The sequence below is a fragment of the Trachinotus anak genome, unplaced genomic scaffold (assembly GCF_046630095.1).
Source record: "Trachinotus anak isolate AG129_WGS33_773 ecotype Australia unplaced genomic scaffold, CSIRO_AGI_Tana_v1 ptg000010l, whole genome shotgun sequence".
NCBI lineage: Eukaryota > Metazoa > Chordata > Actinopteri > Carangiformes > Carangidae > Trachinotus > Trachinotus anak.
The window spans coordinates 27984495-28008012 of NW_027273861.1; the positions used below are offsets into that span (position 1 = coordinate 27984495).

General features: G+C 41.9%; 1 protein-coding gene across 1 annotated transcript in view; it reads right to left on the reverse strand.

Moving 5' to 3' along the window:
- Window positions 1-23518, reverse strand: part of gmds (GDP-mannose 4,6-dehydratase) — a 164220-nt gene that overhangs the window by 17875 nt on the left and 122827 nt on the right. Inside the window, exons 8-9 of the mRNA XM_071486565.1 lie at window positions 18441-18559; window positions 17249-17345 (exon numbers count right to left, since the gene is read on the reverse strand). Of these exons, the coding sequence (XP_071342666.1) occupies window positions 17249-17345; window positions 18441-18559 (216 nt within the window). The remainder of the gene's footprint in view (window positions 1-17248; window positions 17346-18440; window positions 18560-23518) is intronic.

A 23518-nucleotide genomic window follows, 5' to 3' on the forward strand; every position in this document is an offset into this window, starting at 1 on the left:
CAGGCCCAATGCAGACTAAGGCTGGCTGATAGCACAGGAATCCTGGCCTACAACCCTTATTGCTCCCTTGCTATCTCTAGGGCAGACCATTCCTAATGAATTACTGTAAGGTGCTGGAGATACATCTATCCATCAAACACAAATAACTGCACAGTTTGCCAATATGGGCAACGCAGAAACAACCAGACTCTTAGACCATTGGACTCCTGCCTATAGCCTGAAGCAGAAGTAGAGACATCAGCTTGGCAAGGCCTTTCATTCCTGCCTTAATAATAATCTGCTCCGCTGTTTCTCAATGCTTCTTTATATTTGTGCACCTTCATATCCAGTGTGGCTCCTAACTACTGCCATGGCTTTCTGCTTCTCTCTGGGAGCAGTACCGGGTCAGTCTGTGGGTTGGACTGCTGAGGGGCCCAGGGTGGTTCCGCTCTGACGGTAGGAGGAAACTCCTTCAGGAAATACCAAACTGCCAGACACACACACACTCACACACACAATCCACAATCTCTCTTTCTCTTTCTCCTACAAGCAGAATAAAGCTCCTGCACAAACTGCTTGAGTCTGGAAGTCCAGCCGTGCTCTTTCAGTTAGTTTCAGTGCCGAGTGTCTAACACACACACGCACAAAAATCCATCAGAAAACACAGCTTTGTTTGGGGTAGTCTAATTTTCTCAGGTATGGCAGTATGTATGCTAAACCTGTGGTGTTACACAACCCAGAGTTTGGCTGGCGGCCAGGCTTTTTATGGAATCAGTTAGAGCTAACTTTAACGAGTCAGCTCAGTTTAACAATAAATCTCTGCAGAGTCAAGTTTCTGCCCCGAGAGGCCAACCTTTTCACTCAGACTAGTAAAAGTTGATTGAGTTGTTTTCTACCTGAGGAGTGACAAAATGATGTATATTAATTAACAATTAAGAAAAGCTGATGGACTACAGTCTGGTTCTACTTATCATTAAGTTTTTGAACAGAGCCTAGACATCTTCTTTTCCTCAAAACAGGTTTGTCAACTATGTAATTCTGTACTGTAATATCACTTGTTTCCGCAGACAGATCTTCTTGAATCAAGTAATAAAACCTTGACACTTGTTGGATGACCTATCATATTTCAAGATTTATTATTTCAAGACAATTTACAGTGCATGTGAAGCTGCAATATAAATTAACCCACCTCATTTTGTCATAGCTATTAATGACAGAAAACAGGATTTCGAGACGACTATGAACATTTTTGCAGAGTTGGGGAAGACGGAAGGCATCCAAAAAAATAAATCATTCCTTCCTCCCCTGCAATTATTCAAATCCTGGTAGGTTAGCGATGACGCAACAAACCTGGGCTGTTTTGCATGCTTTTTGACCGTTGACATCAGTGACGCTTGGCTCCCCTTTACAATGAGCGTTCTGTAGATAAGATCTCTTTCATTTTCATATTTTCTTGAAATGTTAATGGGCTAAAACAATAAAGGTCACGAGAGAAAATAAACGCTCTACATGTAGCTGAGACCATGCAATTGATGGCGGGTTAGAGAACATATCAAAGTGATTTCCATCATGGTATCTTCCAGATTTGACGTATCTCACTGATTTGATCAGCAAAACTCTGATTTAATGATACAACCCCCGGCATAGCATGACTACAATGTAAAAAAGGTAGTTGTAATACCTCATTTTTCCTTATTGAAGATGAATAGGTGTCAATCATTATTCAAATAATTGGATAATTACACTTGTTTCAACGAGTTTCAAACTTGTTAAGGTTCTACCTTATTTTCTGCTAAAGCTGCCGAAACAATGAACTGCACAAATGTCACACTCAAATGCCAAACACATATTAAGAGAAAACTTGATGGTTTTTCTTATTTCAAGAAAATTGCTGAGTGCACTTGGGGCAAAAGAACAGAGACCTGTGTTCACTTCCCTGCTGTGCCCTGCTGTGCTGTACTGGGGGTTTGGTACAGACTTTATGAGTTCACCTCCAGGTGTAGCTCCTCACTGTCAGGTGGAGAGAACCAGACGAATTCATGTTTTGGTAACACCTAATTTAGCTGAACTGAAAGACAAAATCTATTTTCATTAACCTTTATCTTAAGTTTCTAAAATTTCATTGCTAATATGAAGTGTTTTTACCAGTTTTTAAGCCTGTAGATCACATAATAGTTGGTGTGTTTATAGAGGGGGACTTTCTGCAGTTCAGACCTGCCTAACATGAGATATGTTGTGATTCTGTCTACAGTGTGTATTGGTTTTAAAAGTGCACAATTTGTTCTTGTTTTACACATGTTTCAATGTTCTGTTTGTCTGAAATTTGCCTGCAAGTGTGTGCATAACATTTGTGTGTTTTCAGGCTGCAGGACTGTAGCTGACCACAGGAAGTTCTAATCAGCAGTGTGGCGTGGCTGCTACCTTCCCTTTCCCCTGGTGACCTCCTCCCCACCCCTCTCCCTCCACAATAGAGATACCAGTATCACATTACCAACTCTGAGGTTAAGGGTCAATCCCATTTTTCAGCCCTCTCTGTCCCTTTTTCCCCTTACAGATCCTTTCCCAGGGGTTACAGCCTCCTGTCATCTAAATTCACATCAGTTCACGCGTGGCGAGGGAGTGGTATCCGTCGGAAACCCAACGTCCCCTACGCCCCCCCCCCCCAATCCACACACCCGTTTTAGTGTCCCCTTGACAGGCAGCTCTCTGATCTCAAGGACCACTCACACAAAGAATTGGACATGGTTAAAAACATGTTTAAAGCATTGCTGGCCTCTTCTCGTCATTGTGTTGGTGTGTCTCTGTTACACCCTGGATTAAGCCTGTATTTTAGTACTGTGTAGGGTCAGGTTACTGGGAGGCAACGCTGAGCCTGTGATGACCTTCTGCAACCAAAACCAACTTTTTTACAATGATATTGCAAAGAAAGGAGAAGTTATTTTGGGAGTCCAGGGTTTCAGAAGTAAAATTTCTGGGGCCTCTCAATCTGAATGTTTAAGATCTTGGTTTTAGGTTCCAAATAGGCACTTCTACATTTCATAAAATTTTTGATTTTTTGGACTGACCTTATTTACTGACTTTACTGACTATATCATCATTAAAAAGGACGAACAACAATGTTAGAAAATATCCTGTGGACATACAAAAAACAAAACCAACATAACTTAAAATTCAGTTGCACGTGGCTATAATGCTGATCTGAAGTTGGAGATTTGATTTTGTAGAATCCTGTTAAAACATTCAACAGTTAAAATCAGGTCATGTTTTGATTCTGGTAATTTTTTTGTTGAATTCATCAGCTATGGTCATGTATCTTGTTCACAGTTGCAACAACAAAGTGTTGTGAATTTTCCACAGCTCTGATCCAAGTCTCCAATTGGCTTCCACTCTGGAGCAATGATTGTTAAGGATCATGGGCACTGAAGTATTTATTTATTTCACCGACTAAGTTGAAAGGATTAAAACTCGTGGCCATAACATAAACTTATTGCTGAGGATGTGATTAAAACAAAACAAGCAGGAGGGAAAATACTCCTGCAACAAGCAGCTCCTTCACCTAACTACTCATAACCCAACTCTAACTACATGTGGCTGCTCAAGCAAAACGAATAAGAGTCAAACAAGCCACTTAGGGTGATATACACATGGCTGACAGCAGAGCTGCGTCTTAAATCATAGCTTCTATAGTAAAGAAAACCGCACCCAGACCTAACATGTGCGTGTGGGTTAAGTGTGCTCTCCCTGAACACAAATCTGCTTTTAATCATGTTTTAGTTCCTCAAGTATATAATCCTTTTTAATTATAGTTTGCATTTCAATCATACATGGAAGCAAGAGCTTAATGTCACTGAGACTGACAGGTGATCATTTTCTCACACACAAACATTTCATCCCTGGAAGTTTAGACGTTTATTTAAATCTAGACTTTTTGTATTTACTGCCCACGTCGCCCTGTGGGTGTGAGTGTTTCATTTTTGTCATCACTACTTTTTACTGTATTATTCTATGGACAGTATTATTTACTCTATTTGTGAACTACAAGTGTTGGCATTGTTTTTTATAAAACCAACATGTAAAAAAACTCACTGTCAGAGGGAGAGAGTGGCTTCATCAAAAGAGTCATCGTTCTTGTGCATGAACAGAGGAAGTTAGGGACCTGACTGGCCATCATCAGATAAGCAGGCCTATAATAATGTGAGCACTGAGATAACATGTTCACAAGGCCAAAACTGTGTTTTGTGGAGATACCATGACCTTGACCTTTGACTTTTGATCACCAAAATCTAATCAGGTCATCCTTGAGTGAATGTGGATGTGAATATGAATGTTTGAGGCAATTCAAGGGGTTACTTCATGATAATGGGACGGATGGATGTACAGCTCGAAAACATGAATCCTCTGGCCCTGGCTGTCGCTGGTGTGGTGGCATATAAAGAAAACTGATCAAAAGTTTGAGTGTCTGAGCTGGGACTCATGAAAAAGCCTCCCTCAATATCTATGGAAACTGGCTGACAAGTTGTACTGGACACTGACAAATATCAACTATGAGTGAAAATGTGCAACCACTCCTGTAACCTTGTCTTTTATCGCTCTCTATCATTTTCCATCCAGAGCAGCAGCAGCAGCAGCAGCAGAGAGAACTGGCTGTCAGCAATCTTTCCAGACAGCAGAATTCCAGGTAAGGTAATAGTGAATGGCTTGACTGTGAACCATCTTGGAAAGGGACACCCAATTCCTCCCTAATATACGGAAACCTTTTAAAATAATGCTAATATTTCATGCTTCCTTTGTGTGAAAGTACCGTGGGCCTCTGCCAAAACTCCAAACTCAGCGCTGATAGCCCGTTTCGTGTGTCAAGTGCCATAAATTCAGCCGGCGCAGCTCGACAAAGCTTGTTCGATGGATAAATCACGCTGCTCATAAAAGCCATTTGCTTCTTTATGTCTGTCTGGTGTTCAAACATTCACCTCAATCCATCATCCAAGCAAACTGCTGTCAGAACGCTGAGGTCTCTCCTTACCTCGCATTTCCCCTTATCGCTGGCTTCTGCTAGGAGGAATCTGAGGAATCCTGGAGCTCAGTCTGTTCGCCAACACCCAACGGAATGGGGTGAAACACAGACACATGCTGCTTTTTAAAACGCAAGACTAATTTCTGACACATAAATTGTAAATTGATCACAGATGCCGGTGCTAACTGCTGCCACCGAGAAACAAATGTGGAATAAAACACAATAATTGACAATGATGTGTGAATCTGAGCTGTGGGATGATGTTTACATGATAATAAAGTCCTGAACTGGCTCGCTGCCGACCGCCACCGCTTCTCGCTTTAAGACCTATAGTGCAGTATGGGAACTCCACCCAGTGAAATAGGCTGAGTTTGCTGCCTCAGCACTTCTCCATCCAAACAGCTGCGGTTCAGTTAGAGGTCTCGCTGCCTCGGCCCTGAGATGAAGCACCTCAGAGAGCCAGCAGTCCTAACCGGCCCCCCTGGCTTCCACCGCCGGCCTCTGACTGACACCACTGCACTGCCAGAGACATAAAGCAGGATAATAATAGCTGCTCATTCCTCCCTGTCCCTGCTGACCAGACCGGCCCACATTATCCAAAACCATATTTAACTGAATGATAAGTGACAAATGAAGGTGAATCCCGTTCAGCATATTTAGTGGCTCACTATCTTGGCAGGTCATCTGATGAATTTTGTGACAGCCTCTAAATAAAAGTAAGAGTCCCTTAAAAGGGAAATTCCATTTTATTCATGACCGTGGTGTTATTTTTATGGTTTTGTCCATCTTTCTTTCTGGTCATGATAATACTGCACTTACTCACATTATTGCTAAGAACAGCTTTAGGAGGGAGTGCATAGAGCATCACTAAAGTTCTCGTCTGGAGGTAAAAACATACTAAAAACGTCCATTTAAATTGCCTATTGTTTTGCAAGACTGCGATCTACACCAGAGTACAAGATGCATCAGTGCATCAGCTATCAGGCAAGTTTAAAATCAGTAACCTCGTAATCAACAGCAGGGATGCTATCCAGTGAAATGACATATTACTGCAAGGATGTTTCAGTCAAATGCTCCACTTCAGTTTGGAGTAGGATTCAGCACCCAGCTATTTTTACAGTGGAGCGGATTCATTATTAAACTCAATTACATAGACCACAGTCTATAAAAGAACTGTAACAATCTGTGTGGACACACCACCAAGGCAAATACAGCAGGTCAAAGTTGAACCATGAAAAATCCCTGCACAGTGATGGATGTTTCCGAGGGACAGATTGGTTTTATTTGAACTTTCACCTTTACCTTTACATGTGGTGAAAACTAGTTTACATAACTGGGTTGCACTGAACTTAAAAGCAGTCTGTTCACTCATCTTATAAATCTTTGTGGTCTTTTTGATTGTATTAGAGTTTGAATTTTCCAAGTTGAATCTGACTCAGCAGTTAAGATTGATGCTTCGAGTAAGAGATTTCCATCCTAACCATAGTCCAATAGCACAATCACTCTTCTTCATGGCTCTTGTCAGCTAAATTGCTAATTGCTACAGGAAACAGCACCAGAGTCTGGCCTGGTTTGGGACTAGTGTGACCCTCTGAGAGCAGCTGAGTGAGCAGACACTAGGGTGAAAAAAGAGGAGAGAGTACCGCATCATTACACTCCTTTCTACAGATATTCCCATCACTCATCTCTCTATTTTTATTGCTGCGAGGTTAAGAAATATGTTATTTTGAGACAAGACAGATCTGTAAAAGTTTATTGCCTGTGTTGTTCTGTTGACAAATGGTGCGCTGACAGATTCAAACCGGAGGCTCATCACCTAATGAGTCGACTGGCTGAAGTTGAGGAGGAAGCCTGAGCGTTCGTCGTCTGGCAGTGTCTCCTTAACCTGCTGGTTAAAACGCCAAAATAACCCAAAGGAGTAATCACCACAAGAATGAAAACAAGACCCACATTGTAAAATAACTGAATTTTCCTTTAAGTAGTAGAATATAAAATAGCTGATGGGTTGAGGAGCCTCTTGTGCTTTGATGCCTAAAGAGAATTCCACCTTAATACTGGGAAACTCTGAAATAGCCACCATATTTCAGGCTTCATTAAGTAGCAGATATTACACAGTTATGCTGTTAAAATCTTCTCTGGGGCACAGGTACAGAATCGTATGAGTTACTGCCTGCCAGGAGCCATTATGTCAGCAGCACACATGTCTGTGGGGCCATACCTGTTTTTCTCATTGTTGGGATAAAGAATTTGCTTCATAGTGGGATCTGACACTGTGGTTTCTGCAATCTTACTGCTCCTCGCTGTGTCTGTGGATGAGTTGTCGATCACTAGTGTTACTGTTTATCAAATAGCTCGGGAGGCGAAAGCAGTGATTGGTGTGGATATGAGGTGGGGTCAAGAAGAAAGGTTATGCAATATGTGCTGAAAAATGAAGAAACTCAAACAGAGCTTGTCTCGTCCTTTTCCAATCAGAGAAACTGCAATACTCATTCTGTGTGTGGAGACAGCGCTACAAGGATCCTGGGAGTGGATTTATGAAGTCTGGACCGCCTGCATGGAGGGAAATAAAAACCCAACACCAGCTCCGCTTCCTCAGCGATGCCTGAGAACCAAGCACCTCCTGTCTATTGCTACAAAAAACACCATACTGGCTCTAAAGGTGTCAGTATGCTTCAAGCACACTGTTTGTCACATGGTCCAACAGCATCTGCGACTCCCTCTGCCAAAACATTACCCAAATCAGAATTGTCCGGGCTAAGTGTGACAATTTTTGTCAACTTCCGAAACCAACGGTTTCCACAAACGTCTCTCTCAGGTTGTCTTTTTGTCGTCTTCACACCACCATTACTTTTGCCATCTTTTAGGTTCACAAATGGGTGCCAAACTACGAACGTCTTTGAGGAAAGGTCCCCTGGGGTTTTCAGCCCCATTTTCCATTTTCCAGAACAGTTTAAGTTTCCGATGTAGTTGGATGACAACATAGTTATACAACATCTAGAGCATGCCCTCACCTTCAGGTCCTGGAGGTTTTTCTCGTGTGTTTGATTTTTTTTGTTACTGTTGGTGAAATGTTGGGTATATTAGTGTCTTGAGCTTCACCATTTTTTCCCTTTGTTTTTTTTTACTGCCATTTTTAATGTTTGTCTTGCAAATTGCAACTTGGATTTTGCAAAGTGCAATACAAGTAACAAGTATATTACTGTAGATATCCCAATAATCCCACCTCAATCTGTTACTGTCCCACCTTTGCTTGCAGTAAGACTGAGCTGTAATGAGAGTGTCCAAACCTTACATGGCAATGGACTGCAGAATCCTACAGCTGCAACATAAGATATTAAGTTGTTGATTTTTAAAGAAAGTAGGTAACTAAGAGAATGTGATAACCTACTAGGTTTGTATCTTACCAAAACTTGGTGGTAAAACTAAGGTTTGTTTTTCTGGAGCTAAGCTCTACATATAGAGTATGTACAGAGCTGAATGATGGGGTTTCCACTGTGCTGCCCGTTTGTTCAACCTGGTACCACCCATCAGACTAACTCAATATATTATCCAGTGTTAAACTCTTGAACTCTGATTTTCTGCCATGAATTTCCTTCTCAAGCAGCCTTGAAGTGAGAAAAAATGTTATTTTCCACATTGTATGACAACATCACATGTATATATTACGTCTCTGCTTGTTGTTCCAACACTTCATTGAAACTATATGATGCTTACCCCGAGTGAATTACTTAAACTGCCATGTTTTTGTGGCTGTACCATAACATCAGATGAAAATGTTCAGGCTGTCATGTGATTTTATACACACTTGTCACTATACATTTTCCCACAGTTTCAGTCTGACATGTTTTATATCTCTGGAGTCCTCGGGACCTTGACTAGAAGTTAAAATGAAGTTTTGTGGGTTTGAGCAATGCCTGGCTACACAATATGAGTTTGTAGCAATGGTCTGTGTAGGGTTAAAGAAAAGATGTGCTCAAAAAAAGTCACACTGGTGCTGCAGTTATTGGCCTGACTTGTTGTTTGATTGTTTGAGTGTTTTTCTTGGTATTCTGAATACCTGGACAAAGATATTTCAGGCACTGCAAGAATGTGAAAGCAAAAACCACTATCTGAAATGTGCTGCTGCTCCTCAGTTCCAGACAGCAGGAGCTTTGTGTAACTTTTAAAGAAAGCATGTTAATAAAGGACAAAATCACATATTACAAATTTTAGGTCAAAGGGTTTAGAGTCTACAGTCCTCTACCCTTACACCCTATCATGGAGTAAATAATGGAAGAAACCCCAGGAAGAGCAACACAGGAGGGGTCCCTCTTTCAAGACAGACATCCAACACATGGCATGTGTACAGACTAGAACAAAATAACAACTGTAAAATTGCAATATGGAGAAAAAGTATGACAATATTGTGTAGGTACATTATTTTTGCGGGGCTGATTTTGAACATATATAGGCAAAGTATTACTTACAAATTTCCAGCCGCTCCTACAGCCACACCAACATATGTCAGCAGACTGACGCAAAGTCTTTAGAGTTGTTATTTTCTTTGGTATAAATAGCAGCAAGTGATGAGCTGAGACAATGAGAATAATGCTGCATTCATATTGCTATTTTTGATGTGCATATTTCTGTATTGGGTGTGTACAGTTATAGCTGCCATACAGTATACACCCGTCAACAAGTCGGGGAGAAAAAAATGTGATGCATGTGTCTTGTTACTTTTTAATTTAACATTTTATCACTGTGTACCAGCTTTCTGTCAGGTCTCAGAGCCTGGCATCCATAACTCAACGTTTGCAAACCAGCAGGTGATGTCCCTGTGTCCCTTTGTTCAGTTCAAAGACGTATGGGAGACTCATGAGATCACTAACTGCAGAGGTGGAGGCAGGTCACAACACTTCATCACAAAGGCATGAGGAATGCATTCAATATCACGTAGTGAGGCTGTCTAATTGTGTCAAAGTATCCAAGAGTAGAAATGTCCTTTAAGTTCAATAAAGCTTGACAATGCATAACATAATTTAGCAACTGCATCAGTCAGGTGTGTCTTTGTCACGGTGATGACCTCAACAGGTAGGATGACTCTACTTGCCAACAGTAATAAAAGGTTACCACAACACCCTCTGTCTTTATTCTCTTGGATCACTGCTGCCATTGTCTGAGCTCCTTATCCAAAGACAATAGGACAGATGACGTATGAGAATATGCGTCCGAGTGCGCTTCTGCCGGATTCATTGAGCGTATCTCGCTACTGGAACGACAGCCATCTGGAGCAAGAAGGAAGTTTAGGATTGAGACTGTTGCACACGCACACGCGCTCACAGATGGGCAGTTGACAGATACCGAGGTGTGGTGTGTCAGCAGGGCTATTTTTAGGGTTTTGATGTGGGAGCTTTCGATTCCTACCTGCAGTCTGGATTCAAAAAAACAAAACAGGCAGAGCAACGCCTCTGTCAAAATCTCACAGGTGTGAATGCAACCCACATTTTTCCACGTATCATTTCATACCAGTTTCTGCCATGCAGTGAGAACTCTTTCATTTTTACATTTGGTCTGGGCTGTGTTTAGATATGTGGAAAGTTAGAGCTGTTTCTGCCAATAAATAAAGAACAATGGCAGCACTAACCAGCCAGAGTGAGATCTGATGCAGCGGCAGGATGTTGCACAGGGTCAGAGCAAAGATAAGAGCAGGATTTATTTGATCAGTGTCTTTCCTCTCTTTGCATGAACACAAAGATAAATCTCAGGCTGGACTGACAAACTGCATGCGTTTTGTGTGTCTGTTTATGTGCATGCAGCGCACACTCAACGCCGAACTCACACAGGCCTGTGCAGCAACGGTGGTATGTAGCACTCCTGCTTTTCACACTTCGCAAGAATAAACTTGTATGTTTAAAACAAAAAGGTAATCAGTCATGTATTGACAGTACGTGACTAAAGTGCAGGGAATGCTGGTACGTGACTCTAACAAAGCCTAATTTGCATCTGTACCTTTTGACACATGGGAACCTCAGATGGTGATCCCTTTCTGTCAATCAAAACACACCACAGAGATAAACAGCCTCCCACTCCATGAACCGCGCTGATGTCAGTGTGATGATCGTGCAATTATGTTGAGCTAGTGTTTACTAGTGGAAAAGATGAACGACAACAATTTTGACAATTTTGATTTATCTTTGGAGTCATTAATCAAGGCAAAATGCCAAAAAGTCACTGATTCCAGCTTGTCATATTTTAAGATGTGCTGCTCTTCTCTGTTTTATGTCATTTAAAAATTAATATCTTGGGTTTTTGGACAGTTGGACAGACTAAAAAAGAAATTCCAAGATGTGACTTAGAGTTCTGGGAACTTATGATTTGCATTTCTTACAATTTTCAAAAATGTTTTAAACTCTAAAGTGGTTTTATGACATAAAGGTCCCATATTTTACACTTTCTCTGTGCTTTATTTGAAGTGTTGATATCCATAAGAAGATATATTCATGGTTTTAAGAACCAGAACTCAAGAGAGACTCTGAGCCTCTTTTCTGATTGGCTGACTGTTTTCTGAGGGAATGAATGAAAATATAGCAGATTTCAGGGAAACACTCAGAGAAACCAAATCCTGCATGGTTGGATGGTGGGTCCATGTGGGCAGGGCTTGTGGCATGACTGAGAATGGTGAATGCTTTGTTGTGACATCACAAAGTTCCAGAAGTCCTGACGGCTGGTTTTAAGGCTCAGTTTCTGAATACAGGCTGTGTGCATTTCTCTGTGGACTGAGGCTTTGATACTTTCACAGTATTAATATAGAACCTAGACCTGCTTTATAATCACAAACACATGGACATCTACCTTTAGACTGTGTGAGACCTTTAAAAAAGTCTGTTAAAGGGGAAAACCTCACCTGGAAGGACATTCCCGCTGCCAACCATCACTTGTTGCATCACTGTGATTGAGACAGAGACATGAGTGCAAAAAGGGTGTGCTGAGAAAATGACAAAGGAAGAGTTATGCGAACACTGACGGGATAGAGAGAGATAAAGACAGATTGAGAGACAACTTCCCATTTATCACTGCTCTTCCTCCTCCTCCTCCTCCTCCTCCCCTGCATGAGAGGTTAGACAAAAACCACAGAGCTGTCTCTCAACTTGCATCAGTTTGTACCCTGCAGCGACACATGAACTTGGAAGTATGACAGCCGGGCTGCATTAGCACAGACACACACAAGCGTGTACATGCACGTAGACTCACACAGACTTTACTGTATGCACGCATTAGTGCACAGACACACACACACACACACAATCATCATGGTCCAAAACTAGGTCTGCACCAACAATCAGCGCTTCCAACGCTAACTGAGCCATACTGTGATCTTCAATAAATTTTTCAGGTTGAAGTTTAAATGAGGCAAAGGAGAGAAACTGCATTTAAAACCCCTGCATTAATTATCAATCACATGACACGTTGTTAGGGAACTCTCCAAAACACTCAACCTACACTTTACCTTTATTTTTATAAATCTTGGGCCAAATCAAACTAGTACACTGGGTATATTTCTGAACTGAAAATCAGAGTAATAACTTCCAAACTTTTTGAATTATAACGTGTCAGAAACTCTCTAGGGTTTCAAATGTTGAAGAAAAGCCTGCATTACAAACTCTGGGTATGGAGTGTGACAGGCATAGATGTTTAGCAGCTGCTGCAGCTGATGTTTGCTACCTGCTATGTCAACAATAGCAGCAGCTCAATGAAGCTATTAAGGTACCAAGAAGAAACATGATGAACAGCACATGGAGTTTAACTGGACTAGCTCAAGTGACTCACCGTGGCCTCCCTGTTTGATTTGGACAGAAGATGTTAGCTAATGAAAGTGTGTGTTTCAGGCAGAGAGGGAAGTGGTGGAGGAGTTCTAAGGTGAACCTGAAGGTAACCAAGGTCTCAGTTCACATTGCGCCACCACTAATCATAACTATTAGAGCATCATACACACAAACACACCTTTATGAAGGCTCAGGTGGAGGACGCTCACCTGAGCCAAACCTCAGTGCTGGCAGGAGCCCACAGGCTGACAAGTGATTGACGGCTCTGCAGAGCCAATACAATGGAAACAAACAGCAGCCATGACAGTTGGTGAAGTTTGAAACTTACCTGCAGCTTTATTCAAAACAACCCTGACAGCCTCAAACCGCACGGCTTTCACTTTCACATGTGATCAACAAGCTTTATGTTTTCTCTATAACCAACATGTTTCATGTCCAGTAAACTGCTTCCACAAAAACAGACAAACTCTCCGTCAGCTCTGCAGCCTCGGGGGCCGTCGTATCCCAAATAAACACAGACAAGTGCACAAGTTGACACAAAGACACAAAGACACACACACACACACACACACACACACACACACACACACACACACACACGCACCACATGTGGAGCACACCTGCATGTTTAACCCCCTCAAACCCCCTCCCTGGTTGCTCACTCCTGTCCCAAGGGGCTGGGGAGATAAATGAGCTCATGTCAGACACACACACTGACAGGGATAATGATGAATTACATATATATTAGCACACAGCCCGAGGACACACTCCTCTCACATACTGCCACACACACACACACACACACACAAACACACACATTTTTGCACACGGGCCCTATATGGATCCAAATTTTCTTGCACCTAAATAGCAAATAAGACACTGAAAGAGTCTGAGTCAGCTGAATTCTTAATGCACACACACACACGCACACACACACACACACACACATACACACACATACACACTCGATGACAGGTATTTCCACTTGAAAAGAGGCACAATGCTGAGCTGTGAGCTCGGTGTCAGTCACTTCCTGTCTGAGGGGGTCAAAGGTTAAACACTCTTCAGTCTCTTTAAGCCCTACCATGGAAATAAAGAGATAGTGAGACAGAGCAGAACTGACTTTTACCTTCTGTTCCTTCTGAGCTGCACATGTCCCATTTAAAAAAAAAAAAAATGGGACAATCACAAATATTTTCACTTTAGGAAAACAAATCCAAACGCAGACATGATTCCAGCTTCTTTTATCTGAGGTTTCTCTGTTTCATATTTTTATATCAAAGGAAATGGAATATCTTTGGATTTTGGAAACATCTGAAGTCATCGCCATGGGTTTCTGGAACTTGTGAAACACCTGATCTCCAAACAAAACCAGATCGCCATTTGAAATAAGATGAAGTCGTCTGGGGTTGGGTTGCCCTGTTTTGGATATTTGGTTGTGGCAGTAATTCATTTCCACATTCAAACAGATCTGAAATCAGATTCTATTTTCCAGTTTACACCCTCATGATTAATATTTCGATCTGTGCCATGTGTGAACAGGAGAATTAGGTCAGACACAGTAAACCAGGCAGGTGTGAGCAGAGATGAGTGTGTGTGTGAACCACATCTGTCAGTTCTGACTGATTCTCGGCGGGAAGTGAGTTCCTCTGAGACCTTACATCTGCCTGATGTATGAATTTAACTATAGTACTGTTTTACAGAATTGTTGTTCATACACATACATGACTGTCAATAGTTTCACACTCCTCCAGTGATGACAGGTGGTGATGTGCCGAGATGCAAAGCAGTGCCCCAGAAAAGGGAGAGAAGAAGATGACTTCAGCAAGTAAACAAGGACGTGAACACTGCTGGTTTCAAAACAACACCAGGTCAAAACCTAGTATATGGCCGGACTGCGTCAGAGGCTATTTACATTCAGCTGCTTTCAGCTCCTCCTCTGCGCTCACATATACAGCATTTTAATACAGCTGAATTCCCAATAAAGCTGCTCTCACTGACATGTTTTTCTGTTTCTGTTGTCATGACAAAGGAACAAGTTTGAAACGGTGACTGAAGCTTGGCCCATTCAGACTACATATTAACTTCCAAGCCATTCCCCAAACTGCTGCTCTGCTGCTGCTAAAATCCTGACGTCTGACAAAATCACCAAACACATAAGTTAAAGACAAAGCCTGAGCAGTGCTTTCCGCTATAGTTACTTGTAAAATGATCCCTCAGGAAGAAAGACAGAAAGTTGCGTGTGGTCAGCGTGGAGAGGTGTGTCCATGGAGTTAAAGCCTGATCTGGTGACTCTCCTCTGCAGGAAGTAGTGAAGGTTTGTCCAAAAAGTCACTAGTGTTAGCGCTTGGTGTGTTTCTGAAGAGAAATTGTTAAAGGTCTGAAAAGTCAGTTAATGTAGCAACAAAGGCGCTAAGTTGGCAACACAAATTGTTTTGAAAGAACAATGACAAATGGGGGAACTCCACCACTTGGCCGTCCAACCAGTGGTATAACCTTACCACTGAGTCACGCAGCAGTCACGCAGCAGTCAGCTAAAACCTCATCATTCAGTCAGTCAGTCCACTGACTGACCTGTTTATAATTCTGGACCTGCTGCAGTGGTCCAGCCAGAAATCAGCTTTCCAAATATTTTATGAGGAAGGAAATACATTCAACACATTTGTTCAAGGACTCACACAATGTGTTCTGAGGAGTAAGACTTCACTGGAATTCCCTGCCTTTAGTGACCCACCTCCAATTAATGTAACGCCAAGGATCCTGCATCATGTTACTGCAGCTACTTAGTGCACAGTTGTAATAAATTGCACAACAGTGCACAGGAGTTTCTATTTTTCTGGTCACGCTTGTGCAAAGATACCAAACTGAAACGTCACTGTTGGCTGACTTGACAACTCTCTGTACTGGTTTTCAGCGTGGATTCAGGGTTAGGACTTTGAATGAATAAGCCGACATGCACTAAAGAGACTGGCCCAGGTGTGTGACCGCTGCTTCCATCAGCTCAGCAGTCAGTCAGCAGGGCCTCCTTGCTAATCCTCCACCGTCACTCAACTGGATCTCAGCTCTAATCATGCCAGGCCAAAGCTCGGCAGAGGGGCGCTCCTGGCTTTAACCCGAGAACACTGACAGCTAATCTCGGCCACAACACCCCAGGGTAACCCTACACCCTCCACGGGGAGCAGCCACAATATCCCTGGGGCAGAGCGATGAGAGAAAGACCTCCCAAATGTCAAAGACACTTCACACCTCAAGAGAGATGGAGGGATGATACACTGGCTCATTTTTTGATTTGGATGCTCACAACTGCTCTTCTCTTGTCCCCGTACGAGCCGATGGAAACTGACACAGATGGTCTCCTGTGCTTTCAAAGCAGCTTTTCCCTCAGCAAATTTTCCCTTTACTAGCAGAGGTTGTGCATCCAACTCCCGCCCTCACTATTAAAGAAAACTTTTCAAGGTCATTTGCGTGAATATGAGCACCCATTCAGCACCGACCGGCAGGATGCAGCCTCCATTAGTCTTAAAGAGGCTAACTGGCCTGTTTCCAGCTGTTTAAGAGCATACAATAAGCGGCCCAGCCTGTCAACTGGACCTGTTAGGGCTGATAAATGTATGTTCCCAAACACAATGACCGGCAATCAGATACACGCAGAGAAAGCATGTTATATTCATGTTAAGGTCAGGTGTATAGAACAGGAAATATATGCTGTGCTGTGTCATGAATTGTAGGGAACTATATGAAACACATATTAAAGTCAACCAGCTTCATTCTGAGGCTGAAACTGTGGTTTGTTTATATCATCTGCACATCTGCCAGAAATCAGTTAATAATTACAATGTATAACCAATGCAAAACTACAAGTACCCTCTACGTTAAAGGTTTCATATTGTATAAAGTGAGATTTCCATGTGTGTTTTAATTATAAAGCAGGTCTAGGTTCTATATTAATACTGTGAAAGTATCAAAGCCTCAGTCCACAGAGAAATCCACACAGCCTGTATTCAGAAACTGAGCCTTAAAACCAGCCATCAAGACTTCTGAAATTTGTGATATCACAACAAATCAGTCACTGCTCTCAGCCATGCCCCAAGCCCAGCTAAGCCAAACCCACTGTCCAAGCTTGCAGGATCTGGTTTCTCTGAGTGTTTACCTGAAATCTGCTATATTTTTATTTAATCACCTAGACCTGTTGTTGCTAGAGCTCCAGAGAGAAGAGATGTAAAACTACACTGAGACGGTTTTTAATGGTTCTTAAAACCACAAATATATCTTCTGATGGAGATCAACACTTCAGCTAAAACACAGGAAAAGTGTAAAATATGGGACCTTTAAGTGATAAGTTAACTTCAGCTGTGGCTATGAGGGAAAAAAGACTTTTGTGTCTAGGGTCAAACGGACAAATAATAGGTTAGGTAAAGGTAGACAACACATACACACAGGGAGAAACCTGACTTACCACTTCAGTGGGACGGAAGTATTTTGGGTCCACCTTCACATGTACCACCCCTGTCTTCTGGCAGCGGCCGACCTCGTTCTCATCCTTTCCCTCCCACCTGGAAACAGACAAATCTTAAGAGGAGGGAACATTTTCCCACAGCTGTTCAAAGATTCAGCTGCCAGTCGCTTGGTCTCCCTGATTATTTCTTGTGCAGTTTGTTTCTTTAACATCTCGTGCAGACAAAACATGTCACCTGTGCTTTTTTTATTTTTTTATTTAACACAACAGGCATCATGAAGAGTCTCTCTCACACACACACACACACACACACACACACACACACACACACACACACACACACACACACACACACACACACACACACACACACACACACACCTTCACCAACAATGGCTGCATCTTCCAGGACACAAGAGGGAGGTGAATGAGGGGTGAGACTGAATGAGTGACAGAAGCTTTCTAATGAGTTTCCAAAATATCTGTGAGTTTCCACATATCTGTGCCTGTGTTGACACTGCATACGCAAAATAATCTCAGTTCTCTAACATGCTGCTTCAGGAATGGCTTTTAAAACTTCTTCTTCTCACTGCAGTTCGTGCAAATTTGGAGATCCCCAAATATAAAACATTACTTAATGAAAGATACATTTTCTTTCATTAATTGGACATAATACAGAAATCTGTCTGTTTGATACAGTCAAGAGTTAACACTTGTGCTGCTTTCCACTCCTGGAGGCAGCTTATGTTGTGTAAAGGAATAAAGTTTGATGCTGAACTCACAACATTTCTTCTGGCTGGTAAGTAAACAGTTGTTGATGCTAACATTAGCTATGTAGCAATAGCTAAACTTACAAATAACTCCTTTAAATGAACTTATCTGCATAATATTGTTTTATTTGACTGGTGTTAACTGAGCTGATCATAATTACAGGACACATTTATTACAGTGCTCTTAAGAAGACTGAAGAAGGTGCAGGTTTATCTCTGGGTATTAAACTCGTGCTGTGACCTTTACATGAATGTGATGACATTCAGTTCACACTTGAGTCATATTAGACGTGATACAGAAATACCACTAGGTTTGACCTGGTAAGATTGATTGAGTCACACAGATGTGACTTAAGGACTTTGCATGCTTGTATGTCCGTGTGTGTGTGTGTGTGTGTGTCTGTGTGTGTCTGTGTACTCACACAATAGTCTTCCCCACATGCTCAAAGGCCTTCATTACAAACTCCCTCACACTGTGCACCTCCCCTGTCGCTATGACGAAATCCTCTGGCTCCTCCTTTTGCAGCATCAGCCACATCGCCTGAAAAACACACACACACACACAGACAGACAGACACAGAGAGGTTAAACCACTGAGAGATCATAAAGACAGTTTGGCGCTTCACACTGGACGCTGCCCAGCTCGATCCTGATAGACAGGAAGTGAACCTGCGACCTCTGAGGGGGGCATTCGCCCGTACCTCTGTGCTGACGTCACTGCGAGGGCTCATGGGACACATACTGTGGGAAAGGAGGACAGAGCACTCCCCCAGGCCCAATGTGCTGCTGGCACACGTGGCCATGAATGCACATGCACATATGCACGCACATAGATCTGCAGAAAACTGACACGATCCAACAGCTTAATAGCAAAATTAAGGAGACGATAAACTTGAAGAAATAAAACTATGACATCCTCCAACATCCTGACTTCAGTATTTCTAACTACACAGTGCAGGCAGCTTTATTATTAGCCCAGTGAAAGCTGATAGTCTGGGTCCCTTAATGGACCCGGCTCTATATTAAACAGCCAGCGAGGGCGTCTGTGAGTGGTCCCATAATATTTGTGGTGAACCAGAGCCAGCAGGTCAGAGTTGCTGACCTCTGGCACGTCCATCCTGATTGGAAGAGACTCGCCAGGGACGGACAGACAGACAAACAGATGGACAGACAGACAGATGGACTCATGTATTCACACATGAAGAAGAAGAGCAGAAGAACTTTCAATTTCTGGCCTTTATAGAAGCCAGTCAGGATATTGATTTTAATTCTTTAGTTCTTTATATTCAGCAGGTTGAATTTGCCATAAACTGTCATAAATGTCTAGATCTTGTGCGACTCTTCTGTGTTTATCTTTACATTTCTCAACTAGGTGCCGACTGGTCTGCGTTAATAGTCATGCAACACAACCTCAAGCAGAAAACTCACAGTTTCTCATTCTCTCATTGCCAACAAAACACTTCCTGTAAATGCAACACAATTAGAGCTTTCACAGACCAATCATCCATTGTTTCAATACTGTACAGAGAAACAGTGGAGGAAGAAACAGGTGTTAGTAACCTGATTAGACAAAGAGCTCAAATGTGATAGGTGCTTACATCTAAAAGCCAAAGCCTAATTGTAAACACTCTGTGGACCGACATGTCCAGAACCAGCCAGGTAACAGTGACTGACCCTTGTGGTTTCACATGGGAACACACACTGAATGTGCAGCCACACACAGTTTAAAAAGCTGTGGCCTCTCTCCAGCAGAGCAGAGCTGTAATTCAGGCAGGACAGCAGGAAGGAGGAGAGTCGGCCTCCTCTGCCTCTACTCAGGTGACTCAGACGCTCGGCCTGCGTCGCTCTCTGAGGAGCACATCAGCACAGTTTATTTGCTCTACTTGGATTTGTGTTGAATGGAGTGTGTCTTTGTGTATATGTGTGTGTGTGTGTGTTTTTGTGTGTCCATGTGTTCCAGCCAGCCACATCAGTATGTTTTATGTGGTGAGGTTGGAGCTGGCTGCCTCACTCTGCACATTTAGCAGATCCTGTGTTCCCTCTGCAATAGTACTCATAGATGTGTCTTCTGCAGACTCACACACTCACACTGGAAAAAAAAAAAAAAAACGAAAAAAAAAAAAGAAATTCCCAGTAGCAGCTGCTGGAAGCTTCAAAGTTCGTTACACCCGACAAAATAAAAGCACACGATGGAAAAACGATCTTGATTATTTTTCTATTTCATAGCATCCTGCCCGTCAGATTTAGATATTTAATTTGCATGAGTAGAATTTTATAGTGGTGCTAGAGGAAATGTCAGAGTGTCGCCAAAATATTATGATAAAGAGCCCTGAAACATCCAGAGCATCCAGCTTGTTTTGGAGACACTTTTTCATGAACCAAGGTGTTGGTCAAGGTTGGTCAGACCAGAGAGAAGGTCAGGAGGTCAAGACCATCATCAGAAATGATCTTCAGTGTTCATTTAGATAATTTTATATGGCAATATGGCTGCTGAAGGAAAGCTTATGGAGTGTCCTAAATGGAGGGTGGGTGGGGTTGGGGGGGTCACCTAATTAACTTTTGGAGATCATGGATATCGATACTGAATTTCATGGCAGTGATAAAGACTGATGGACAAGCAACTGACATTTTGTTCTGCTGCAGAAAACAAATCAACCAGGTTTGTTGTGACGTAAAGTTTTATATGTACCAGTTGCTTTCTCAACACACACACACACACACACACACTAGCAGGGATGGAATGCTCCTCCTCAGGGAGGCGAGGCCGTCCTATCTCAGGATCGTTCAGGGTCACCTGACCGCTCAAGGCTGATGGCTCCCCTGAGCCTGACCTCTGACCTCTCACCCTCTGGCCCCTGATGAACAAACCAGATTCTCACACTGCCACACGAGCCAATATCGGCACCTCCACGTATGACTGACGGTGGAACGAACCAATCAGAGCAGCTTGATCAGAATCTGTGTCTCCATGTTTTGTGCTTGTTAAATTGACGAGAAAATTAAATTAACATACAACCACATTCATCAGTCAGTGATGTTTTTTTCTTTAAAGAAACATTTCAGCAGATGTAGACAAGTATATAATTAGTACAGAACTCAATTAACAGTTAGATTGACAGACAATTAAGTCAAGTCAACCTTAAATTGAAAAAAAAAAATCATTTATTTGGCTTTTATGCTTTTGTCCAAAGTGACTGACAATAAATAAATTCAAGCCTGATGGACCTCACGTCATTAAACATTTCCTTTTCCAAATAAACACCTAAAGGGGTTTGTTTTTGGATTATTTATGTTTTATATTTCTGATTTATTCTAAGACAACATGGTCCAAAGTTGATAGACGGTGATAAAAAACACATGAGACAAAATAATTGCATATCTCAGTAATTTTTAAAGCCAAGTGCCAAACAAGTTTCTAAAATGTAAGGATTTACTGCTTTTTTCTATTATATGTCATTATACATTGAATATCTTTGGGTTTTTGACATGATGAGCAATGTAAAGACTCTGTGAAACTGTCCTGAATATTTTTTAAATTATTTTTTGACCATTTTCTAAATCAAATAATTAATACAAAAAAAATTTCTTGATCATAATAAATAATAATAAGCTGCAGCCCATATTACACAATAATTTTGAAAATAATAAAAATAAAAATATTAAAACTGAAAACAACACACAAAAACTTAAGGTTTGCATAATTTTTTTTATGAGAAGTGAACTCATGTTCTACGATGTCAAAATAATAATTAACTGACACTGCGACCAGTGAAATATCATCAATGCTGACGTCCACACTGTAATTCTGTTTTGATCGTCTGACTGGCTGATTATTTACACTTGTAATGAAACGCACTCTTTTCCTTCTTCCTGCTGATGAATGTGTAGCCGGTAGTAAACTGGACGGCTGTGATGATGGGATTTGGGAACGTAGCTCGGCTTCTCTGGGCAGCCAGAGAAAATGTTTACAGCGGGAGCTGAGTGATATGGCCTCTGCTGATTTTGAACCAGGAAACGTAATAAATAATATGATGTGTATTTTCTACTTGTTGCAGTGGGAATAAAACTCAGTGGAATCATGGGAGACTGTGGTTGATTCGCCTCAGCCTGCAGCACCATGAATATTCCCACGTTTAAAAGCTCCATCTTTTTCTTTAACTCCTCTACATTGTCCCACCCCTCTCTCCCTTCCTCCTTTTACCTTTTGCCCCCTTTCCCCTTCCCTCTCTGCCCCTCTTCCACTCCTCACCCCCCCACAGCCTCTCTCAGTACTGCTCTGCTTCATTAGCTATCTGATAAACAGCTCAGAGGTTCAGCCCTTCACACTGAACCAGCACCTTCCTGTTCACATGGCCACAGGATGACCCCCATCACACACTCCACACTCGACTCCAGGCTCAGAGACGGATACCGACCCCTCAAACCACCCTGAACCCCTTTACCTGAATTATATCCTCACGCTCGTAACATGGTGTCCAAAGTTCAAAAGCTGGGTTTTGTTCAGAGACTGTAGAAAAACACGGACGTGTAGCATCTGTGAATTCATACTTTTCTGATGAGAATGTTTTGGTTCTCGTTGTCGTCTTTGTCAGTTTAACTAACAGGGACAGAAAATTCAAATACAGACAAACAAGCTCACAATCCACAGTGACAAATTTCTTATTGTTAAATTACAATTGACCAGTGTGATATATCTCTACATGGAAACATACTGTTTATTCTGAGGTGACTCTCCCAGTGTCTTTGGTTGTGTGGGCAATGCTGCAAATCACTGAGCTGGATTTAGAGGATTTTACATCAATATGATGAAATCCACTGATGATCTGTCAGTTATTTAATCGACCAGAAACTGAGCTTTCCTCCGGCTTATTTTACCCTTAAAATGTTTCTATATTAAACTATCCATGCTGCCCCCTCAACTACATGTAGGTGGTCATTTACTGTAACTAGATGTATGTAACTATGTGTAACTATGTATCCAAACTTAGTTTGAAGTTGGCTCTAGGGATTCAGAAGTTCTTCTTTTAGTATAAAATGATCAGGAAAAATTGATATTTTTTTTTGTTTTACTTGAGTTTTCTGCCTTTTTGTAAATCTATGAAAACAAACCAATCCACTGGACAAGATGATGAAGTGACAACATGGTCCCAAGATGTTAAGACCAACATGAAACATACCAACAGGTCCCTTCTTAAATGTGATTATAACCTTAAGCCTAAATAGTTGGGATTTGAAAGGAATCAGATTTGATAAAATATCATTAAATTCTCCACTTGAAAATGAAACAGCTGTAGAAGTCAACCTGCTGCAACATAATTATCTGTGATGCTTTAACGCACAAATGGACAACAACAATAACTGCAGAACACCTTGTGTTGGTATCACACGCAGCCGCTACGCCTGCCAACAGGTTGATGTTCAAACCCGCAAATGCTCATTAGTCATTACCATATTGTTACCACATTACTGCAGGCAGGATCAGTACTCGTGGGTCGGCCCA